The sequence below is a fragment of the Natator depressus genome, chromosome 16 (genome assembly GCF_965152275.1).
Source record: "Natator depressus isolate rNatDep1 chromosome 16, rNatDep2.hap1, whole genome shotgun sequence".
Classification (NCBI taxonomy): domain Eukaryota; kingdom Metazoa; phylum Chordata; order Testudines; family Cheloniidae; genus Natator; species Natator depressus.
This window is the reverse complement of record NC_134249.1, coordinates 1,459,808-1,478,162: the sequence shown is the minus strand read 5'-3', so window position 1 is coordinate 1,478,162 and position 18,355 is coordinate 1,459,808. Positions and strand designations below refer to the sequence as shown.

The window sequence follows — 18,355 nt, the reverse complement described above, 5'->3', positions numbered from 1 at the left end:
GATGATGGGAGCCCAGGCAGGCCAAATCTGAGTGAGTGGCCCTGCAACCCATGAGCCAGCTCACAATTTCGCTATCACAGATTTGGTCCAGTCAGGGGGGTAGGGCCAAACCAGAGCCGAGAACCAAGCCCAGCCTGCCTCATAGTGCAGGAGCCTCCGCTGTGGGGTGAGTGCTGGGCAAGACCCAACTGAAACCATCTCAGGGCCCCCACTCCCAGACTATTTACTGGGTCGTGACAGGCCATAAACATTTACAGATGGGCCCTGAGCCCAAGAACCACTGGTCTAGAGACTTAATAATGATTGTACTGACCTGTGGAGGGTGTGTTTCTGTCACTGCCCTCTGCTGGATGGAAGCAGACCTCATCTGTGTCAAAGGTACTGTAATGTTCATGGAGATTCTCCTTTAGCTCAAGTGATACAGGTTTGTGGTTCTGGAACAGCAGGATCTGGGTTCTCCCCTAGTTCTTACATAGCATGAGGGGATGAAATTGGGAAGAAAGGGGCATCCTGGATTCCCCCGTCCTCTCGTGCCACCTGTCCTGGGGAGGCCTGGGGGGAAGAGGGGAAAAATGGTCATATGATGTACACACAGAGAAAGGTGAGGGGCATGGGGGGGGAGCAGAGTGAGCAGTGGAGAGGAGATGATGAATGCAGTGTATGGAATAAATGAGGAAGGAGAGAGAATGAAGCAATACTGGAATGAGGGTGGGGATAAAATAAGAGGGGGAGGGTGTGACCGAATGTAACCATGTGTCCACACCCTATGCACTATCTTAATAATCTTTTTACAAAGTACATTTTGTGAGATATCGTTTGAAAACTCATGATTAGCTGGTCATTATTATCCTCATAAAATGTATATGACAACATTGCATGTGATGTTACAGTATTCCACTGTATGGTGTTGTTAATACGTGTTCCAAACCACAGCCCTACCCAAGTAGAAGTTGGCATACAGGGCTATCTTAAACAAAGGAACATGTGCTCTGCTTAATTTGCATTTAAGCAGTAAACAGGATCATCAAGCAGAAAGAGAAACAAAGGGACTCTCTAATAGGTGAGGAAAAAGCAGCAGGGAACATCCTTCCCTGTTGACGCTTTGTCTCCTGAATCTCAGCCGGAAATGGTTTTTCAAGAGAGGGACTGATAATATAAAAAGGAGGGACAAACGCCCCAAGGTCCGCCCCTTTATAGCATTCACGGCACCTGAAGCAACAAGACAAAGGAAGCGCTCGGTGGATTCTAGGGCGAATTCTAGGGATTCTAGGGTCCTGACCTAAGAAATTTGGTCAGTAAAGCTGCTGAGAGCATGTGAGAGAACTTTTGCTTCGAGTTTGACATAGTTCGGTAAATTAGGCACCAGTTGAGTTTTATCTTTCTTGTAACCATTTCTGAATTTTATTCCTCATTACCTGTGCTCACTTAAAATCTCTCTGTTTGTAGTTAATAAACTTGTTTTTATTGTTTATCTAATTCAACGTGTTTAAATTGAAGTGTCTGGAAAACTCCATTTGGGGTGGCAAGTTATGTGCATATTATTCCTATTAAAACAATACCAGACTTCATATAAACTTGTATTGCCCAGGAGAGGGCTGGGCAGTACAGGACATATCCCCAGTCTTAGATTTTTATCCCAGAAATGTATGTTGGAGGCAACTGCAGCAGAGGGGGAAAGGAGTCCAGGAGAGCTGGCTGTATTTTAAAGAATCCTTATTGAAGTTACAGGAACAAACCATCCCGATGTGTAGAAAGAATAGTAAATATGGCGGGCGACCAGCTTGGCTTAACAGTGAAATCCTTGCTGACCTTAAACACAAAAAAGAAGCTTACAAGAAGCGGAAGATTGGACAAATGACCAGGGAGGAGTACAAAAATATTGCTCAGGCTGCAGGAGTGAAATCAGGAAGCCCAAATCACACTTGGAGTTGCAACTAGCAAGAGATGTTAAGAGTAACAAGAAGGGTTTCTTCAGGTATGTTAGCATCAAGAAGAAAGCCAAAGAAAGTGTGGGCCCCTTACTGAATGAGGGAGGCAACCTAGTGACGGAGAATGTTGGAAAAGCTAATGTACTCCATGTACTTCACGAACAAGGTCAGCTCCCAGACTAGTGCACTGGGCAGCACAGCATGGGGAAGAGGTGACCAGCCCTCTGTGGAGACAGAAGTGGTTCAGGACTATTTAGAAAAGCTGGATGAGCACAAGTTCATGGGACCGGATGCACTGCATGCAAGGGTGCTAAAGGAGTTGGGGGATGTGATTGCAGAGCCATTGGCCATTATCTTTGAAAACTCATGGCAATCGGGAGAGGTCCCGGACGACTGGAAAAAGGCTACTGTAGTGCCCATCTTTAAAAAAGGGAAGAAGGAGGATCCGGGGAACTACAGGCCTGTCAGCCTCACCTCAGTCCCTGGACAAATCATGGAGCAGGTCCTCAAGGAATCAATTCTGAAGCACTTAGAGGAGAGGAAAGTGATCAGGAACAGTCAGCATGGATTCACCAAGGGCAAGTCATGCCTGACTAATCTAATTGCCTTCTATGACGAGATAACTGGCTCTGTGGATGAGGGGAAAGCAGTTGACGTGTTGTTCCTTGACTTTAGCAAAGCTTTTGACACGGTCTCCCACAGTATTCTTCTTCCCAGCAAGTTAAAGAAGAATGGGCAGGATGAATGGACTATAAGGTGGATAGAAAGCTGGCTTGATAGTTGGACTCAATGGGTCGTAATCAATGGCTCCATGTCTAGTTGGCAGTCGGTATCAAGCGGAGTGCCCCAAGGGTCGGTCCTCGGGCCGGTTTTGTTCAATATCTTCATTAATGATCTGGAGGATGGCGTGGACTGAACCCTCAGCAAGTTTTCAGATGACACTAAACTGGGAGGAGTGTTAGATACGCTGGAGGGTAGGGATAGGATACAGAGGGACTTAGACAAATTAGAGGATTGGGCTAAAAGAAATCTGACGACATTCAAGGGACCAAATGGCTAGGCAGCAGTTCTGCAGAAAAGGACCTAGGGGTTACAGTGGACAAGAAACTGGATATGAGTCAACAGTGTGCCCTTGTTGCCAAGAAGGCTAACAGCATTTTGGGATGTATAAGTAGGGGCATTGCCAGCAGATCGAGGGACGTGATCATTCCCCTCTATTCGACATTGGTGAGGCCTCATCTGGAGTACTGTGTCCAGTTTTAGGCCCCACACTACAAGAAGGATGTGGAAAAATTGGAAAGAGTCCAGCGGAGGGCAACAAAAATGATTGGGGGCTGGAGCACGTGACTTATGAGGAGAGGCTGAGGGAACTGGGATTGTTTAGTCTGCGGAAGAGAAGAATGAGGGGGAATTTGATAGCTGCTTTCAACTACCTGAAAGGTGGTTCCAAAGAGGATGGATCTAGACTGTTCTCAGTGGTAGCAGATGACAGAACAAGGAGTAATGGTCTCAAGTTGCAGTGGGGGAGGTTTCGGTTGGATATTAGGAAAACCGTTTTCACTAGGAGGGTGGTGAAACACTGGAATGCGTTACCTAGGGAGGTGGTGGAATCTCCTTCCTTTGAGGTTTTTAAGGTCAGGTTTGACAAAGCCCTGGCTGGGATGATTTAGTTGGGGATTGGTCCTGCTTTGAGCAGGAGGTGGGACTAGATGACCTCCTGAGGTCCCTTCCAGCCCTGATATTCTATTATTCTAACCAAGGCTGCTAAGAGCCAAGGCATGGTTGGCTGGCTGCAGCACACATGGACGTAGTTGGGAGTGACTTCCATGCTGGAGGCTGTTTGTGAGCAGTCCAGACTGGAGGCTGCAGCAGCAAAGCAATATAAAGGGCATCCCAGGTCAGAAGGCAGGGTTGACACAGCTACTCATTAGCCTGGTACAAACCCTAGTGTGTGAGTGAGGGGACTAGGTGGTAGGGGCTGCATTTGTAAGTTAAACTGAGCTTGGGCAGTCATTCAGAAAAAACAAAGGATGGCTCCTTGGTCCTGCCTCCTCCCCCCCCTTTCACTGTGTGTGCACGTGCTATCTCCTGGTACTGTGACCGTTACCACCTCTGCAGTTTCCTAATGCAGTGTGCGTCTAACTCTGGTAAGAGGTGGTCCCCATTGATGGGCACAATGCAGCTGGAACCACAACATTTATTCATAGGGTGCCTACATCTTATGAAAACAAGGAGGAAACCGGTGGCACCTTAAAGACTAACCAATTTATTCGGGCATAACCTTTCGTGTGTAAAAAACCCACTTCTTCAGATGCTTATGCCCGAATAAATCTATTAGTCCTTAAGGTGCCACTGGACTCCTCGTTGTTTTTGTGGATACAGACTAACACGGCTACCCCTCTGACGCTTGGTACATCCTATGTTGAGGGCTGTATTAGCAGCTTGCCAGGAGCCTGAGAACTGCACCTAATTTGCATTTAAATTGACACTACTCATTATTGCCATAAATTGACACTACACATTATTGCCATGCGGCCATCAGGGTTAACGATTAAGGTCCAGTTAACGGTAAGCCTAATGCGTACCGGTTAACCAGTTAACCGTTTACATCCCTACTGGGAAGCTACTAGAGCAATGTATAAAACATTCAATTTGCAAATACCTGGAGGATGAGGGGTGATCACCAGCACCCAGCATAGATTTACCAAGAACAAATCATGCCAAACCAGCTTGATTTCCTTCTTTGACAAGGTAACTGATTTGGTGGATGGGGGAATGCGGTGGATATAATATACCTGTACTTTAGCAAGGCTTTTGACACAGTCCCATGTGACATTCTCACTAGTAAGCTGGAGAAATGTGTATTAAATGGATACATAATTGTTTAAACAACGATAATGAATAACTATTAATGGAATTATGTCGGATTGGAGGGAGGTCTCCACTGGGGTTCCACAGGGATCTGTTCTGGGTTCTGTGTTGTTTAAAATCTTTATTAATGACCTGGATGTAGGTATAGCGAGCATACTGATCAAATTTGCAGATGACACCAAGGTAGGGGAGATTGCCAACCCTTTGGAGGATAGAGCTAAAATTTCAAAAGGATTTGGTAAATTGGAGAACTGGGCTATCGACAACAAAACGAAATTCCACAAAGATAAATGTAAGGTGCTACATTTAGGAAAGAAAAGCCAAATGCACAAATACAGAATGGGGGATAACTGGCTTGGCAGCAGCGCTGCTGAGAAGGATCTGGGAAGTGTGCTGGATCACAACCTCAACATGAGTCAGCAATGCAATGCTGTTGCAACAAAAACAAACGCAATTTTAGGTTGCATTAACAAAGCATGCAAGTCATGGAAGGTGATAGTACCACTCTACTTGGCACTGGTTAGGCCTCAGCTGGAGGATTGTGTCCAATTTTGGTCACCGCAGTATAGAAAGGAGAAAAATTGGAAAGGATCCAGATGTGAGGGACAAAGATGACCAAAGGGATGGAATGCAAGCCATACAAGCAAAGGCTGAAGGAACTGGCAATGTTTAGTTTGGAAAAATGGAGATTAAGAGGGGACACAATAGCTGTCTTCATATATTTGAAAGGCTGCCATAAAAAGATGGAGAAAATTTGTTCTCTCTTGCCACAGAGGGCAGGACAAGAGGCAGTGGGTTCAAACTACAGCACAGGAGATATAGATGAAATCTCAGGAAAAACTTGAACTGTAAGAACAGTAGGACAATGGAACAAACTGCTTAGGGAAGTTGTGGAAGTGCCTTCACTGGAGGTTTTCAAAAGGAGGCTAGATAGCCATCTGTTTAGCCACAACAAATCCTGCATTTTGGCTAGATGACTCTTGTGGTTCTAACCCTGTGGTTCTATGATTCTATCTCTCAACCCCCCTGTATCTCTATCTTTGTTGAATTGTATCTACACCCTTTCCTGTGCCTCTCAATATCCCTTCCCCATTGTTGTTTTTATGGCTGAAAGCTTTTGTCTGCCATCCAATATTGCTCTCTGCTGTCTTGCAGTACAGTAGAAACTGCTTGTAGTAAACTCTGCTTGAATAAAGCTTTGTTTCATAGAGTTCTGTGGCATTGTCCTTGTAGGGAGGTATTGTCCTTAATTCCCTATTTCGTCTCCTATTGTGTTGAAAGTTCAGAATTGTCCCTGGGAAATCTGAACAGGCTGGAAGATTAGGACTCTGTTTATGGGGGGAGTAGATTAATTGAGCTCTACTGACTGGATGAGTTTTTTTTCTATGTTATGAAAATAAACTCCATGAAGGAATGTGATCCTAATCCTATTAAGAGGAAGAGCACTGGCCTCTCCTCTAGTGGAGGGTGTGCGTGTGCGTGCGCGTGCGCTAAGTTAGCTCCAGTGAGTACCTCCTAAAAGCCCATCTGCAGCTCTGTCTCTGGGGCAAAGAGAAAGAATGTGGATAGGTCAGATGTAGGCTGTCATGCCATCTAGTCCTCCCTGGCCTTTCTTTGATAAGTGTCTCATTAAAGCCTAACTAGTGCTGCTGTGTTCTCTGGCTTCCCTATCAAAATTGTGCAGCTCCAGGAAATGTACATGAGCCAGCATTTGAACCAAGCCCCTGCTCTAATCAGGCCATTGTTTTATGCGTGCAGAAGCAGAGTGTGAAAGCTGGTGGGCCTCCTCCCATGGAACCTACACACAGTTGGGTGTGGAAGGCACAGCCCTGTCTGTCGGGAGGCATGAATGTGGGTAAAGAGAGAAGGAAACAGGAGACGGGGAGGAGGGAGAGAAACAAAAGTTAGGGAAAGGGAGGAAAGAGGGCAAAGGGCAGCAGCAGCAGTGGCCCTAAGAAGGGGAGATTTCCACTGAGTGGTGTCAAATGTAAAAAACAATAACAAAAAACCACCCTGTTACTTACTGCATATGGCCAGATTCTCCCCAGATCTCTGTGAGGCTGCCTGGTGACCCCTGGTGAGACCCAGACCCTCCCAGTGACTGCTGGCAGGGAGATCCGACAGGCACTGAGGAAAGCTGGAGTCCTAAACTCCAGCCCACGGACTGTATTTAAAAGTGGAAATGGGCCCACGAGTTGGACATTTCTGTACTTGAACCTGTCCTAATAGACCCTCCAAACCCTCCTGCCGTGCATAGGTGGGGATTTACTCCATCTTTCTCAGGAGACCGGTTCCTATAACCTCTAGGTTTGTCAGGACTAGGATGGTCTCCGAGGTTTGAGTGCACATGGGCTAACGAACAATGCCTGGGACTGGCACAGGTCAGCCTGGGCTGTTACAGGCCACCATGGCCCTGTGCAGTAAGGAGGCAAGGCAGATCCCTTGGGCCCGTAGCAAGGGGTGCCAGGTCTGTGCAGTAATGCTCCTAGTTTTCAAAGACCTCTGGAAATCTATCTTAAATGGTAACAAGGCTGTGAATTCTTTCAATTTTTGTTCTTTAAAAAACAGAAGCCCCCAATTCTGGTGCATGCTATATGCAGCTGCCCAAATGCCCATCTCCCTCACTTTCCAGTCTGTCCTCGTCTCTCTTTCTCCAATCCCATTGCTGGCTTCCACCCTCCTTTTCAGATCACATCCAAGCCACTCATCCTCCCCTTCACAGCTCAACACAGCTGTGTCATGGCCACATCCCTGCTCTGCTCGCCTCCTGCCCCTCCTCTTTCACTCCCGCCTAGCCATTTCTGGCATCTCCCAGCTAAACAGTCACAAGGGCTGCCCTCTCCTCCTTTTAACCCCCCAAAGACCCACTTCCCCATGCCTTTTGAGGTGGATCGGGGTATCAACCTGTCGCATCCTACGTACTTCACTGTTTACAGCCACTGTGATCCTGGGTTGAGAAATGCTGTACAGAGTCCAGACCCAGAATGACCTTCCCTTGCTGAGTTGGAAACCCAAGAAATACGGCTTTAGAACCCAAACTCATGAAATACAAGTAGGTAGAATATGCTGGTTGCTTTTGAGTGTACCATCAACTATCTCCTTGGGTTTAGTGGTGCCCAGGAGGCAGGGTTTTATTTGGAGAGGAAGCGTTTGAAGCTGGCAAGGGTGTCAGGAAATGGAATAAATCAGAGGCAGCATTCTGGTCGTATGATGACTAGCTCAGACCATTCACTGAAGACCACAGGTTGAGTGAGTGAACAGTGCTGCAGTGTGTCTATGGACTCTCCTCCCCCTCCCGCCTCTGGGTGGAGTGTCTTCCTTTGAAAAGCTCTGAGCTCGAGGGTGGCTGCTCAGAGTGAGTCAGGAAGGTTGGAAATCACTGGCTGCCAGCTGGACTGCTGTAAGTAGACTGCTGATAACTGCCATGTATGTATTGCTTCTTAGTGTCACGCAGGACTGGAAGATTCGTGGCTTGGGAATGGCACAGAAACAGTGTCTTTTGTGCTTATGACTTGTCAACAGTTCAGTTTCTCTTCTTCTCTAGGTTTGCTTTCAGGGCTTTCATTACAATTGGCATCAGCTTTAAATCCTGAAACTTTTGCTACCTGTTCTGGGGAATGTAGAGATTAGCTGGCTTTAGTTTGTGAACCACTAAATGCTGTCCTTGCTACTAAATCAACCCTGTCGGGAGACCCATTGACCACATAGTAGTCCCCCAAATCAGGAACACTGTCCCACCTGTGTTGCAAGATGGAACCATCTGGGGACTGATGTGGTAACTGTGCCCCCTCCCAACATGGCTGACACATGTATTGTCACTAGGACCTCTGACAAACAAACACTATTCCAGGAATAGAGTAAATAACCCTCATACAAGAGAAACCTGTTAGGTGTTTTGCAAGGGTCCCATTCTTCTGGGCAGTAGCCAAGGAAATGGATGGCTTTTTTTCCTTTTGAATAGCTGAGGTGTGAAAAGCTACACAACTCTATTGTGTGGAGCATGTTTAAGTGCTGTGGGAGTGGATTATTTTTTGGTTATGCCCCGTGGTTATGTCAGTGATGGGTATTAATTTCAAAGGGGGCTCAGTGTACTGGAATCCGCGTAGCTGTCTGGCTTGGCAAGAAGGGCTCCATTTGCCCACTAGGAGTCTTCGGGTTTGTCCATGCTGCGGTGGGAGGTGTGGCTGCGGCACGGCTGTGGCACGTGGAGAGGTACCCAGTCTAGCTCTGGTGCCAAGAGTAGTGAAGATGCAGCAGCACAGTCTTTAGTATGGGATTTACAAGCCTGCCAGGGACCCTAGGTAGCGACTTGAGTGGCTGGCCTGGGCTGAAGCCTGTGCTGTTAGGGCTTCGCTGCTCTTGGTATTCGCACTAGCGAGGTCAAAGTGAGCTGGGGTGCGTCTGCGTGGGCTGCAGTCACACCTCTAGTTAAGTGTACACCGGGGCAGGCAAACTTTTTGGCCCGAGGGCCACATCAGGTTTCCAAAATTGTATGGAGGGCCGGTTAGGGGCGGCTGTGTCTCCCCAAACAGCCAGGCATGGCCTGGCCCCCGCCTCCTATCTTCCCCAACCCCCCTGCTTCTCACCCCCTGACGGCTCCCCCGAGACTCCTGTCCCATCCAACGCCACTGTCCCCTGACAGCCCCCTCGGGACTCCTGCCCTATCCACCACCCCCTGCTCCCTATCCCCAGACCCCCCACCCCTGACTGCCCCCTGCCGCCCCATCCAACCCCCTTCCTCTCATTCCTGACTGTCTCCCCCCCCCCCGGGACCCCTGCCCCATCCAACCCCCCCTGTTCCCCGTCCTCTGACCACCCCGCACCCTGACCACCACACCCAACTCCCCTGCCCTCTATCCAACCCCCGCTACCCCCTTACCGCGCTGCCTGGAGCACCCGAGGCTGGCGGCACTACGGCCGCGCCGCCCAGAGCACCGGGTCAGGCCGCAGCTCTGCAACTCCACTGCCCGGCCCCCCGGAGCATTGCGCTGGTGGCGCAGCTGAGGCTGCGGGGGAGGGGGAACAGCAGGGGAGGGGCCAGGGACTAGCCTCCCGGGCCAGGAGCTCAGGGGCCGGGCAGGAGGGTCCCGCAGGCCAGATGTGGCTTGCGGCCCATAGTTTGCCCACCTCTGGTGTAAACAGACCCTTAGACCAGGCTGAGTGCTTCCTCTTCAGCATTTGTCTGGATCCGTCCCACAGTCTAGACCTTTCATGACCTGTAGTGTCTCTGGGATGTGTGAAGGACTGGCTGCTACTGGAGAGCTTAGCCCAGAGAGGTCTGAGCAACAGGACTGGCTGTCTCTAGGGAAGAGCCGCAATAGACTGTCCTTTACATAGTGTGTGGCCTCCTCAAAGCACCTCGTTCTTCTTAACTGGCCCTTGCAGATCCCCTGGGAAGCAGGGTGTATCAGGATCCCTGTGGTCCAACCAGTGCTTGTCTTGCATCTTCTGAGAGCAAGCCGAGAGGTGGCCAGTCTTCCTTCAGTCGCTCTCTATCATTCCCAGTAATACTCTGCTACTCCAGTCCCAGGGCTTCACAGAGTGACCCCACCTGCATCTGCATTGTCTGCATGTTCTGAGAATTGGTTCGGCTCATGGATGGGTGGGGTCGGTGGGTGGGAACTGAGGCGGGGTGTCTGGCCCAAAGCGATGGAGGGAATTGGTGTCCGGAGTTGGGATTAGAGCTCAGGATCTGGTTCATCGTTCCCAGTCCTGTGTGTAAGTCCTGGTCTGCTTCTCTTAATGTCTTGATGGGCCTTCAAATGGAAGGCACGGCCCCTGTATAGAGAGCTGGCCCCAGAACTAAACTGTGATGTGAAAGGGGCAGTAAAACAAGATGCTGAGGAAATTTATCCCTTAACCTATTCTTCCCTTCCCCACTTTTCCTCCTTACCCAGTAGGATACTGTTGAGGATGCAGGTGAACCCATTGCATGTGCACATGTGCTAGAAGTGCTGTGTAGACAGTGAACCTGTCCAGATCTCAGTAGTCGCTATGGAATTTTATCTCCTTCCCTGAGTGCGTTAACAAGTGCTAGAGCAGGCAGCAGTGCAGTCCGGAGAGCAAACCTCCCATTCGCATAAAAATACCTGCCGCTGACTGCTGGGTCTGTGCTCCGGACTGAACCTATTTAAAGCTTTTGCCATAATAGGAGCTAGTGTCTGGCCCCAGTTAGACTATGGCTTTGTAAAAGCCATGCCCCTTGCAGGATATGTAGCTCCTCGCCTGGCAGCCAGCTTGTTACTCTGGACTGCTCTTGCTTCCTTAAGACTTGTTACAGACCCACTGATTTACTAGAGCTCCTTCTCCAAACCATCTGTTCCCACCATGAGCTGGGGAGAGTGAACATCCTTGATTGTAACTTCAGTCGATTAGTGCTCTCACTATGCAGCCAGGCTGACTTTTTCCCTGCTCTCCAGGGGGGTGACTCTTATTTTTAAATGTTTTTTCCATGTATTGATTCCCTTTGCACAATGGCTTGAGCTGTCTTACCCATTTACACCATTACCTTACTTTAAGGGCTCATAAAATATCTTACTACACTTGGCAAATAGCTGTAGAGATCTTCGGGGTGTGTGCGAGGCAGGGGGAAGAGCAGTGGTCCTCGTTCCTTAGGCAGGTGTGGGAGCTTTGTGTGAACATCACCAAGGGCAGTATTAGACAACTCAGACTTGAAAAAACAAAACCAATCCCCCGCCCCCCAAACAGCACAACAGAACCAAACCCCACCTTCTCACTCAAATATTTCACTGTCATTTTGCTAAGGTAGTTAGCTTTTTGTGAATGCTCCTCCCACTGTTGACATCCTCTGCAGCCCCAGCAACCCAAGACAAAGAGTAAATAATTAAAATCTAAAAAATAATCCCTACCGCCCCACAGGCTTTTACCCGAAAAGGAAGAAGAGCCGAGACTCCCTGGAGTCTGCTAGGGGCTTGGCTATTGCTGTTGATTTTACAGGTCTCCGTATGCTAGGGAGAAGGGTGGCAGTTTAAAACTCTAAGACAGAGGGATAGTTGTTTAATTTGGACACTGGTGCAACCAGGGAAAAGCCATTAAAGACATCAGTGGGGGAATGAAGGCAGTTTTCTGTGGGGTTTTTTTTTTCCATATTATCCTACTGTGGGAAGGGAGGGGTGGCAGAATGCACAAAATCCTCAAACTCTGGAAACATCACTTAATTATTTAGCTTAAAGGGGTTCTCAAACTGGGGGTCGGGACCCCTCAGGGGGTCACAAGGTTATTACATGGGGGGTCATGAGCTGTAAACCTCCACCCCAAACCCCGCTTTGCTCCAGCATTTATAATGGTGTTAATTATATTAAAAAGTGTTTTTAATTTATAAGGGGGGTCGCAGTCAGAGGCTTGCTATGTGAAAGGGGTCACCATTAAAAAAGTTTGAGCGCCACTGGATGAGCTAACTCCAGCCTGCATCAGGTTCTGGTGTGCTTATCTCAGCCTCCCCCTTCCACATCCCAACCACCGACCGTGAAAGCTGGGTTTCAGAGTAGCAGCCATGTTAGTCTGTATTCGCAAAAAGAAAAGGAGTACTTGTGGCACCTTAGAGACTAACAAATTTATTTGAGCATAAGCTTTCGTGAGCTACAGCTCACTTCATCGGATGCATCCGATGAAGTGAGCTGTAGCTCACAAAAGAAAGCTTATACTCAAATAAATTTGTTAGTCTCTAAGGTGCCACAAGTACTCCTTTTCTTAAAGCTGGGTTGTTTCCTGAACACCATTGCCCCTGTATTGAGGACCTTTCTCCATCTCTTCTGCACACAACACTCCCCTTCCTACTCTCTCCTGTAGCTTGTGGCTTTAGGAGGGTTGAGGTGGGTTTTCATTTCATTGGGTTTTTTAAAATTGGATCCTTTTGTTGTGAATAGAATCCTAGACCATAAAGGACCCAGAGCACAGTCTGTTGTAGTCAATAGGGCTACCTAGCACATCTCTCCAAGGGGAACAGAGCAATGCTTTTCAGCTTTGTGAAGCACTGGGAGAGCCTTCAGGACTGGTGCTAAGTGACTTAACTAAGGCCACGCAGCAAATTGGTGTTAGAGCTGGGAAGAGAGCCCAGGTCTCCTGAGTCCCAGTCTATTTGAAGCACCGTGCTTATGCCCAAGGCTCTGGTTGCTCTGCAGTGCCCATGCAGCATGTCTCTTGCATGACCTAAAATACAGGGCTGTGTAGTTGTTTGCCCCTTTGCTTGGGAAGGAGAGATTTGAAGCTTGGGGGTGTGTGTTTGTGTGTGTGTTTCCTCCACTCTGGTTCTTTGGCTTTGAAATTTTACAGTTGTATGTGCATGTAGATGAGGCAATAGGCACTTCTAATGCATTGAACAAATAAACACTGAGCCCGCCTGTAATGCTTGCTCCCAGGCGAGAGCGCTGAGGATACAGTAGTGACTTTCTTCTGCTATTTGCACTAGCCCTTAATATTCCCTTAATTTGCTCACAGTCTGATCATGCCTGTGTGGCCTCTGTACTCCTCATGCCAAACCCTTGGGTTTGAACAGTAAGTATGGAAAGAGGGATTCTTTCTCCCCTCTCCGCCCAGTAGATTACATTAGCTATATCATTCACTTCAATGAATTCACCGACACTCCAGCTCCTTTCTTCATCTCCTCTAACCCTTAATCCTTTTCTGCCTTTGCTCTTTTACTCTGCAGAGCATTTTGAGATCAGCTCCTGTGACAGGCACCTCACCCCAGGGAGAGGGAGAAACCATGACCACCATTAACCATTTATTTGCTCTCCCTTGTTCTAAAGTGCCTGTCCAGACCCACTTGATTTGCAGTAAACAGATTTAATGGATTTGGATTTGCAGCCTTCTGTATGTTTTTCTCTCTCTCACGTTATGTCTAAAGTAATTAGAGGGGAGAAGTGAAGAACGAAAGTTTGTGGAAATGAGACTGGCTTGCCTGGGGCTGCTCCAGACCTTTCCATCAGCAGTAACTCTTGTCCCAAACTAATGCAATTTTTGGATAGACCTGTTCCCAATCAAATGCACGGCTGCCAATTAGGAGAACTGTGAGTCTGATCCTTTGATAGATGCAATGAAAATGGGGCTTGGGAGCAATTAGATTCTGAAGCAACAGAAGTCAGTTTTGCATGTTTGATGTCTGGAGTTTAGAGGAGACTTTTTCACTTAATGAGTTAAAAATGATCCTTTCTTCCCTGCTGCATGTTTTCTCAATTGGATCGTAGGCTCTTCAGGGTAGTGACTTTGCCACCCACTAGAGAGTTGCAAAGATATTAAAGAAATTAACCTAATGGAAAAACACCTCATTGGAAATTGAGCATTTGCTTTGAGTTCTGTGTACAGAGCTTGAGGGAGGATGGTATGTCCCAGGCTATGAGCCACATCTCTCGGACAGTAGTTCTCGGGGTGCGGCTTGTTGGAGGCCTGACTTCTTCTTTGTGGACAACAGAAACTGCCTTCTGTTTGGGGAAGTGTTTCCTGTGACTCTTGCCCTAACGTCCATTATTCCATCTTTCTTCAAGGCTCCCACTGTCCTGCGTGTGCCATCATTGACAAGTCTGCAGTAAAGATGTCCAGCCACCACACAAACCATGTGATGAACAGCTCCATGGAATCCACCTCTGAGCATTATCATCCGACCTCGGAACATCATCACCCTACAACATCACCAGGGCACAATCATGGAGAAGGGATGATGATGATGGTAAGTGAAATCCAGAAACGTACGCATCATCCAGAGCTTAATCTGAGCTCAGTTTCCAAAGTCCAAAGACTTTTTTGCCTCCCTGAACAGGTGGCTCTTTGTAGCCAGGAGTCAGAATCAGTTTTCTAAAATGCTTATTTATTAACGTTTAGCTGCAGGGAGGGCATGACTTAATAGCACTAAATCCATTCACCCAGTTGCTGAGCTCACTTCCTGAGGGGTGTTTCTCTACAAGGATTCTTTAAATCCTCTGATATTGCTGCTTGCCCCAGATGTGCTGTTCTGTCTTCAGTGGCAGCTGCTAACATACATGAAAATCTGTCCTGCCCTGGTTTGTGTCGGAGCTGGGAGAGGCGACAGAGGCAGTTTCCCCAGAGGACATTCTGCCATAAGAAATGTGTTCAAGAATTGGGCTCCTTTTATTGCAAACTGTGCTTCCCTTGCAGAAAGCCAGGTAGCCTGCATGCATGCTTGGCACCCTACCTTTTGTGAGCAGAAGACATGCTCCTAGTGTTTCTGGAAGGGCCTCTCTAGCCATTTGCTGGGATAGCTGCTCAGAGTCATTTAGACCAAAGAACGTGTGGTCTTTCCTTACTGGGATTTTCCTACAGACAAAAGGAAATGAATAGAACAGTGGTTCTCAAACTTTTGTACTTGTGATCCCTTTCATGTAGCAAGCCTCTGAGTGCGACCCCCCCTTATAAATTAAAAACACTTTTTTATATATTTAACACCATTATAAATGCTGGAGCAAAGTGGGGTTTGTGGTGGAGGCTCACAGCTCACAACCCCCTGAGGGGTCCTGACCGCCAGTTTGAGAATCCCTGAAATAGAACTCTTCATCTGAGCTCTTAGCAAGAACATTAACGGGCTCTGTAAAGAACACTCACTGTAATAAATGAGAGCAGGATCTAAGTTATGATTGACTCAAAGTAACCAACCCCATTCCTTAACTCACCCCCATGCCCTGAGTTCAGGACAGTGCCATGCTGAGCGTGCAGTATCTTGGTGGGTGCCAGTTTGTGTGTCAGTCGCCATGTTGTTTCCTCTACTGATTGGGGGAGGGCATAGGAGCCCTCTTGCCAGCAGAGGGAGACAGAAACTTTCCCTCTAATACACCCTAGCTGCCTGTCTCCATTGTTCTCCTTTCACCACAGGTGGAAATACCTTTCTGACTGACTCCACTAGTTTTCTGGTATTTGTACTGCTTTTTCCCAGTGCAAACTGTTCCTCCCCCTAGGACTGAGAGTTGTCTTTGCACCCATTTTCATACTAAATGTTATGTGGCAGCCACTGCAGATGCTGCTCCCATAAGTGGAGCCTGCATACTATGGCCCATTGGAGAGAGCGGCCATTCCACTCACTTGGCATTTGCTGCTGTCCGGTTTGCCATGTGGAATGAGATGAGTGGCTTCCCTCCCTGCTAATACAGCTTCCCGAATCCTGCTGGTACCAGCCCAGACACTCACCCTGCATTTCTGGTGGGCTGGTGGAGTCAGGACTCTTTTCTGTGAAGCTCTCTCATCTATACTGTACAGTGTGTGCAGGTTTTCACTAAATCTTTGATTCATGGTAATTGCTGAATGCAAGCAGTTGGCCAGCACCTTCTGGAGAGGAGTAACATGTTGCAGCTTTGCTTAGTGTCTGTCCCCATTTGCTAATTAGGAGAAGTTATACACATTAAGGGATGTTGGAGGAAAAATCCGATTAGGGCTCAAGACACTGTATATGCCAATGGCAGGGTTTCTCCCATTGGCGTAGGTAATCCACCTCCCCAAGAGGTGGTAGCTAGGAATTCTTCTGTCAACCTAACACTGTCTGCACGGAGAATTAGGTCAGCTTCACTACGCCGCCTGGGGTGTAGATTTTTCACCCCCCTGAGTGATGTAGTTATGCTGACCTAATTTTCTAGTGTAGACCAGTCCTAACATCATTGCAGATTCCATACACAACAGCAAACATCTCCTTATTTTTCAGTCTTTTATAAAAGTTATGATGTGTGTGAGATGAATTCAGAACTTGTCTAGATCATGTGTAAATAGCAGGACTCTAGCTGGGCTCTTCAGAATTAGAGAATCAAAAGCGTTGGGTCAGCGTCTGCTGGGATGGTTCAACAGAAAGCCTTTTAGTTAGAATATTTCCCTATTGAAAATAAGAGGCTGTCTGCCAATAGGGAGAATAACACCGGGAAAGCAGAGGCCTGAAATGTACAGGTCACCATGCAGTGAGCTTTCCAGGTCGTTAGCAGCTGCATTATCAGCTGATTTAACTGGAGGGGTGGAGAGGAAGCTTTGTAAAGTCTGAAACACAGGTGGCTGTTATGTGCCTCTGGGCTACCTGGGTAGCCTCTCAGAGCAAAGACCAAGCATCTTAGTAGAAGATTTATTTTTTGTATACGCCTTAACTTTTGAAACAAATTTTATCAGCTCCATATTTTTCCAGTCCTGTTAAAGCTGAGGAATTTCTCTACACTACCGCCCATATCGGCAAAACTTATATCACTCAAGGGTGCGAATATTCCACCGCCCAAAGCAACATAAATTACACTGACAAAAGCGCTAGTGTGCATGGTGCTACGTCAGCTTCTGCCGCCTGCAGGGGTGGTATTTTTGTGCCGACGTGAGAGCTCTCTCCCATTAGCACAGAGTGTCTTCACTAGATGTGCTGCAGAGGTACCAGCTGTGCCACTGTACATGGAGACATGGCATCAGATTCTACGGAGATTTGAACATAGAATCATAGAATACCAGGGCTGGAAGGGACCCCAGGAGGTCATCTAGTCCAACCCCCTGCTCAAAGCAGAACCAATCCTCAACTTTTTTTTTTTTTGCCCCAGATCCCTAAATGGCCCTGTCATAAATATAAAGGGAAGGGTAAACACCTTTAAAATCCCTCCTGGCCAGAGGAAAAACCCTTTCACCTGTAAAGGGTTAAGAAGCTAGGATAACCTCGCTGGCACCTGACCAAAATGACCAATGAGGAGACAAGATACTTTCAAAGCTGGAGGGGGGGAGAAACAAAGGGTCTGGGTCTGTCTGTGTGATGCTTTTGCCAGGGACAGAACAGGAATGGAGTCTTAGAACTTAGTTAGTAATCTAGCTAGATATGCGTTAGATTATGATTTCTTTAAATGGCTGAGAAAATAAGCTGTGCTGAATGGAATGGATATTCCTGTCTTTTTGTCTTTTTGTAACTTAAGGTTTTGCCTAGAGGGATTCTCCATGTTTTGAATCTAATTACCCTGTAAGGTATTTACCATCCTGATTTTACAGAGGTGATTCTTTTTACTTCTATTAAAATTCTTCTTGTAAGAAACTGAATGCTTTTTTTTTCATTGTTCTTAAGATCCAAGGGTTTGGGTCTGTGGTCACCTATGCAAATTGGTGAGGATTTTTATCAAACCTTCCCCAGGAAGGGGGGTGCAAGGTTTTGGTGAGGATTTTGGGGGGAAAAGACGTTTCCAAACGACTCTTTCCCAATAATAAACCCAGTTAGACGTTTGGTGGTGGCAGCGAAAGTCCAAGGGCAAAAGGTAAAATAATTTGTACCTTGGGGAAATTTTAACCTAAGCTGGTAAAAGAAAGCTTAGGAGGTTTTCATGCAGGTCCCCACATCTGTACCCTAGAGTTCAGAGTGGGGAAGGAACCTTGACAGGCCTCCTCAAGGATTGAACTCTCAACCCTGGGTTTAGCAGGCCAATGCTCAAATTGAGTGAGCTATCCCTCCCCCCAACATAACATATTTGAACTGTTAAAAGGGTTTAGCTTCTTTTTTGTTTTTAAACAAAGTAGCTCTTTGGCATCTGACTGTCGGATGCTTTTGTCTCCTGCTGACTTGTAGCGAATTGGTTTAAACAAGCTCGGAGCAGGCG

At 47.4% G+C, this 18,355-nt stretch overlaps 2 protein-coding genes across 3 annotated transcripts in view; one reads left to right on the top strand and one right to left on the bottom strand.

The window, feature by feature from the left end:
* FKBP15 (FKBP prolyl isomerase family member 15) overlaps positions 1-333 on the bottom strand; it is a 112,060-nt gene extending 111,727 nt beyond the window's left edge. The window contains exon 1 of one of the 2 annotated variants that reach the window (XM_074973893.1): positions 314-333. The gene's annotated coding sequence lies outside the window, so the exon portion shown is untranslated. The remainder of the gene's footprint in view (positions 1-313) is intronic. The other variant, XM_074973894.1, reaches the window with a different exon arrangement.
* Positions 1-18,355, top strand: part of SLC31A1 (solute carrier family 31 member 1) — a 43,771-nt gene that overhangs the window by 12,857 nt on the left and 12,559 nt on the right. Inside the window, exon 2 of the mRNA XM_074973897.1 lies at positions 14,303-14,484. Within this exon, the coding sequence (XP_074829998.1) occupies positions 14,350-14,484 (135 nt within the window). The 5' untranslated portion in view covers positions 14,303-14,349. The remainder of the gene's footprint in view (positions 1-14,302; positions 14,485-18,355) is intronic.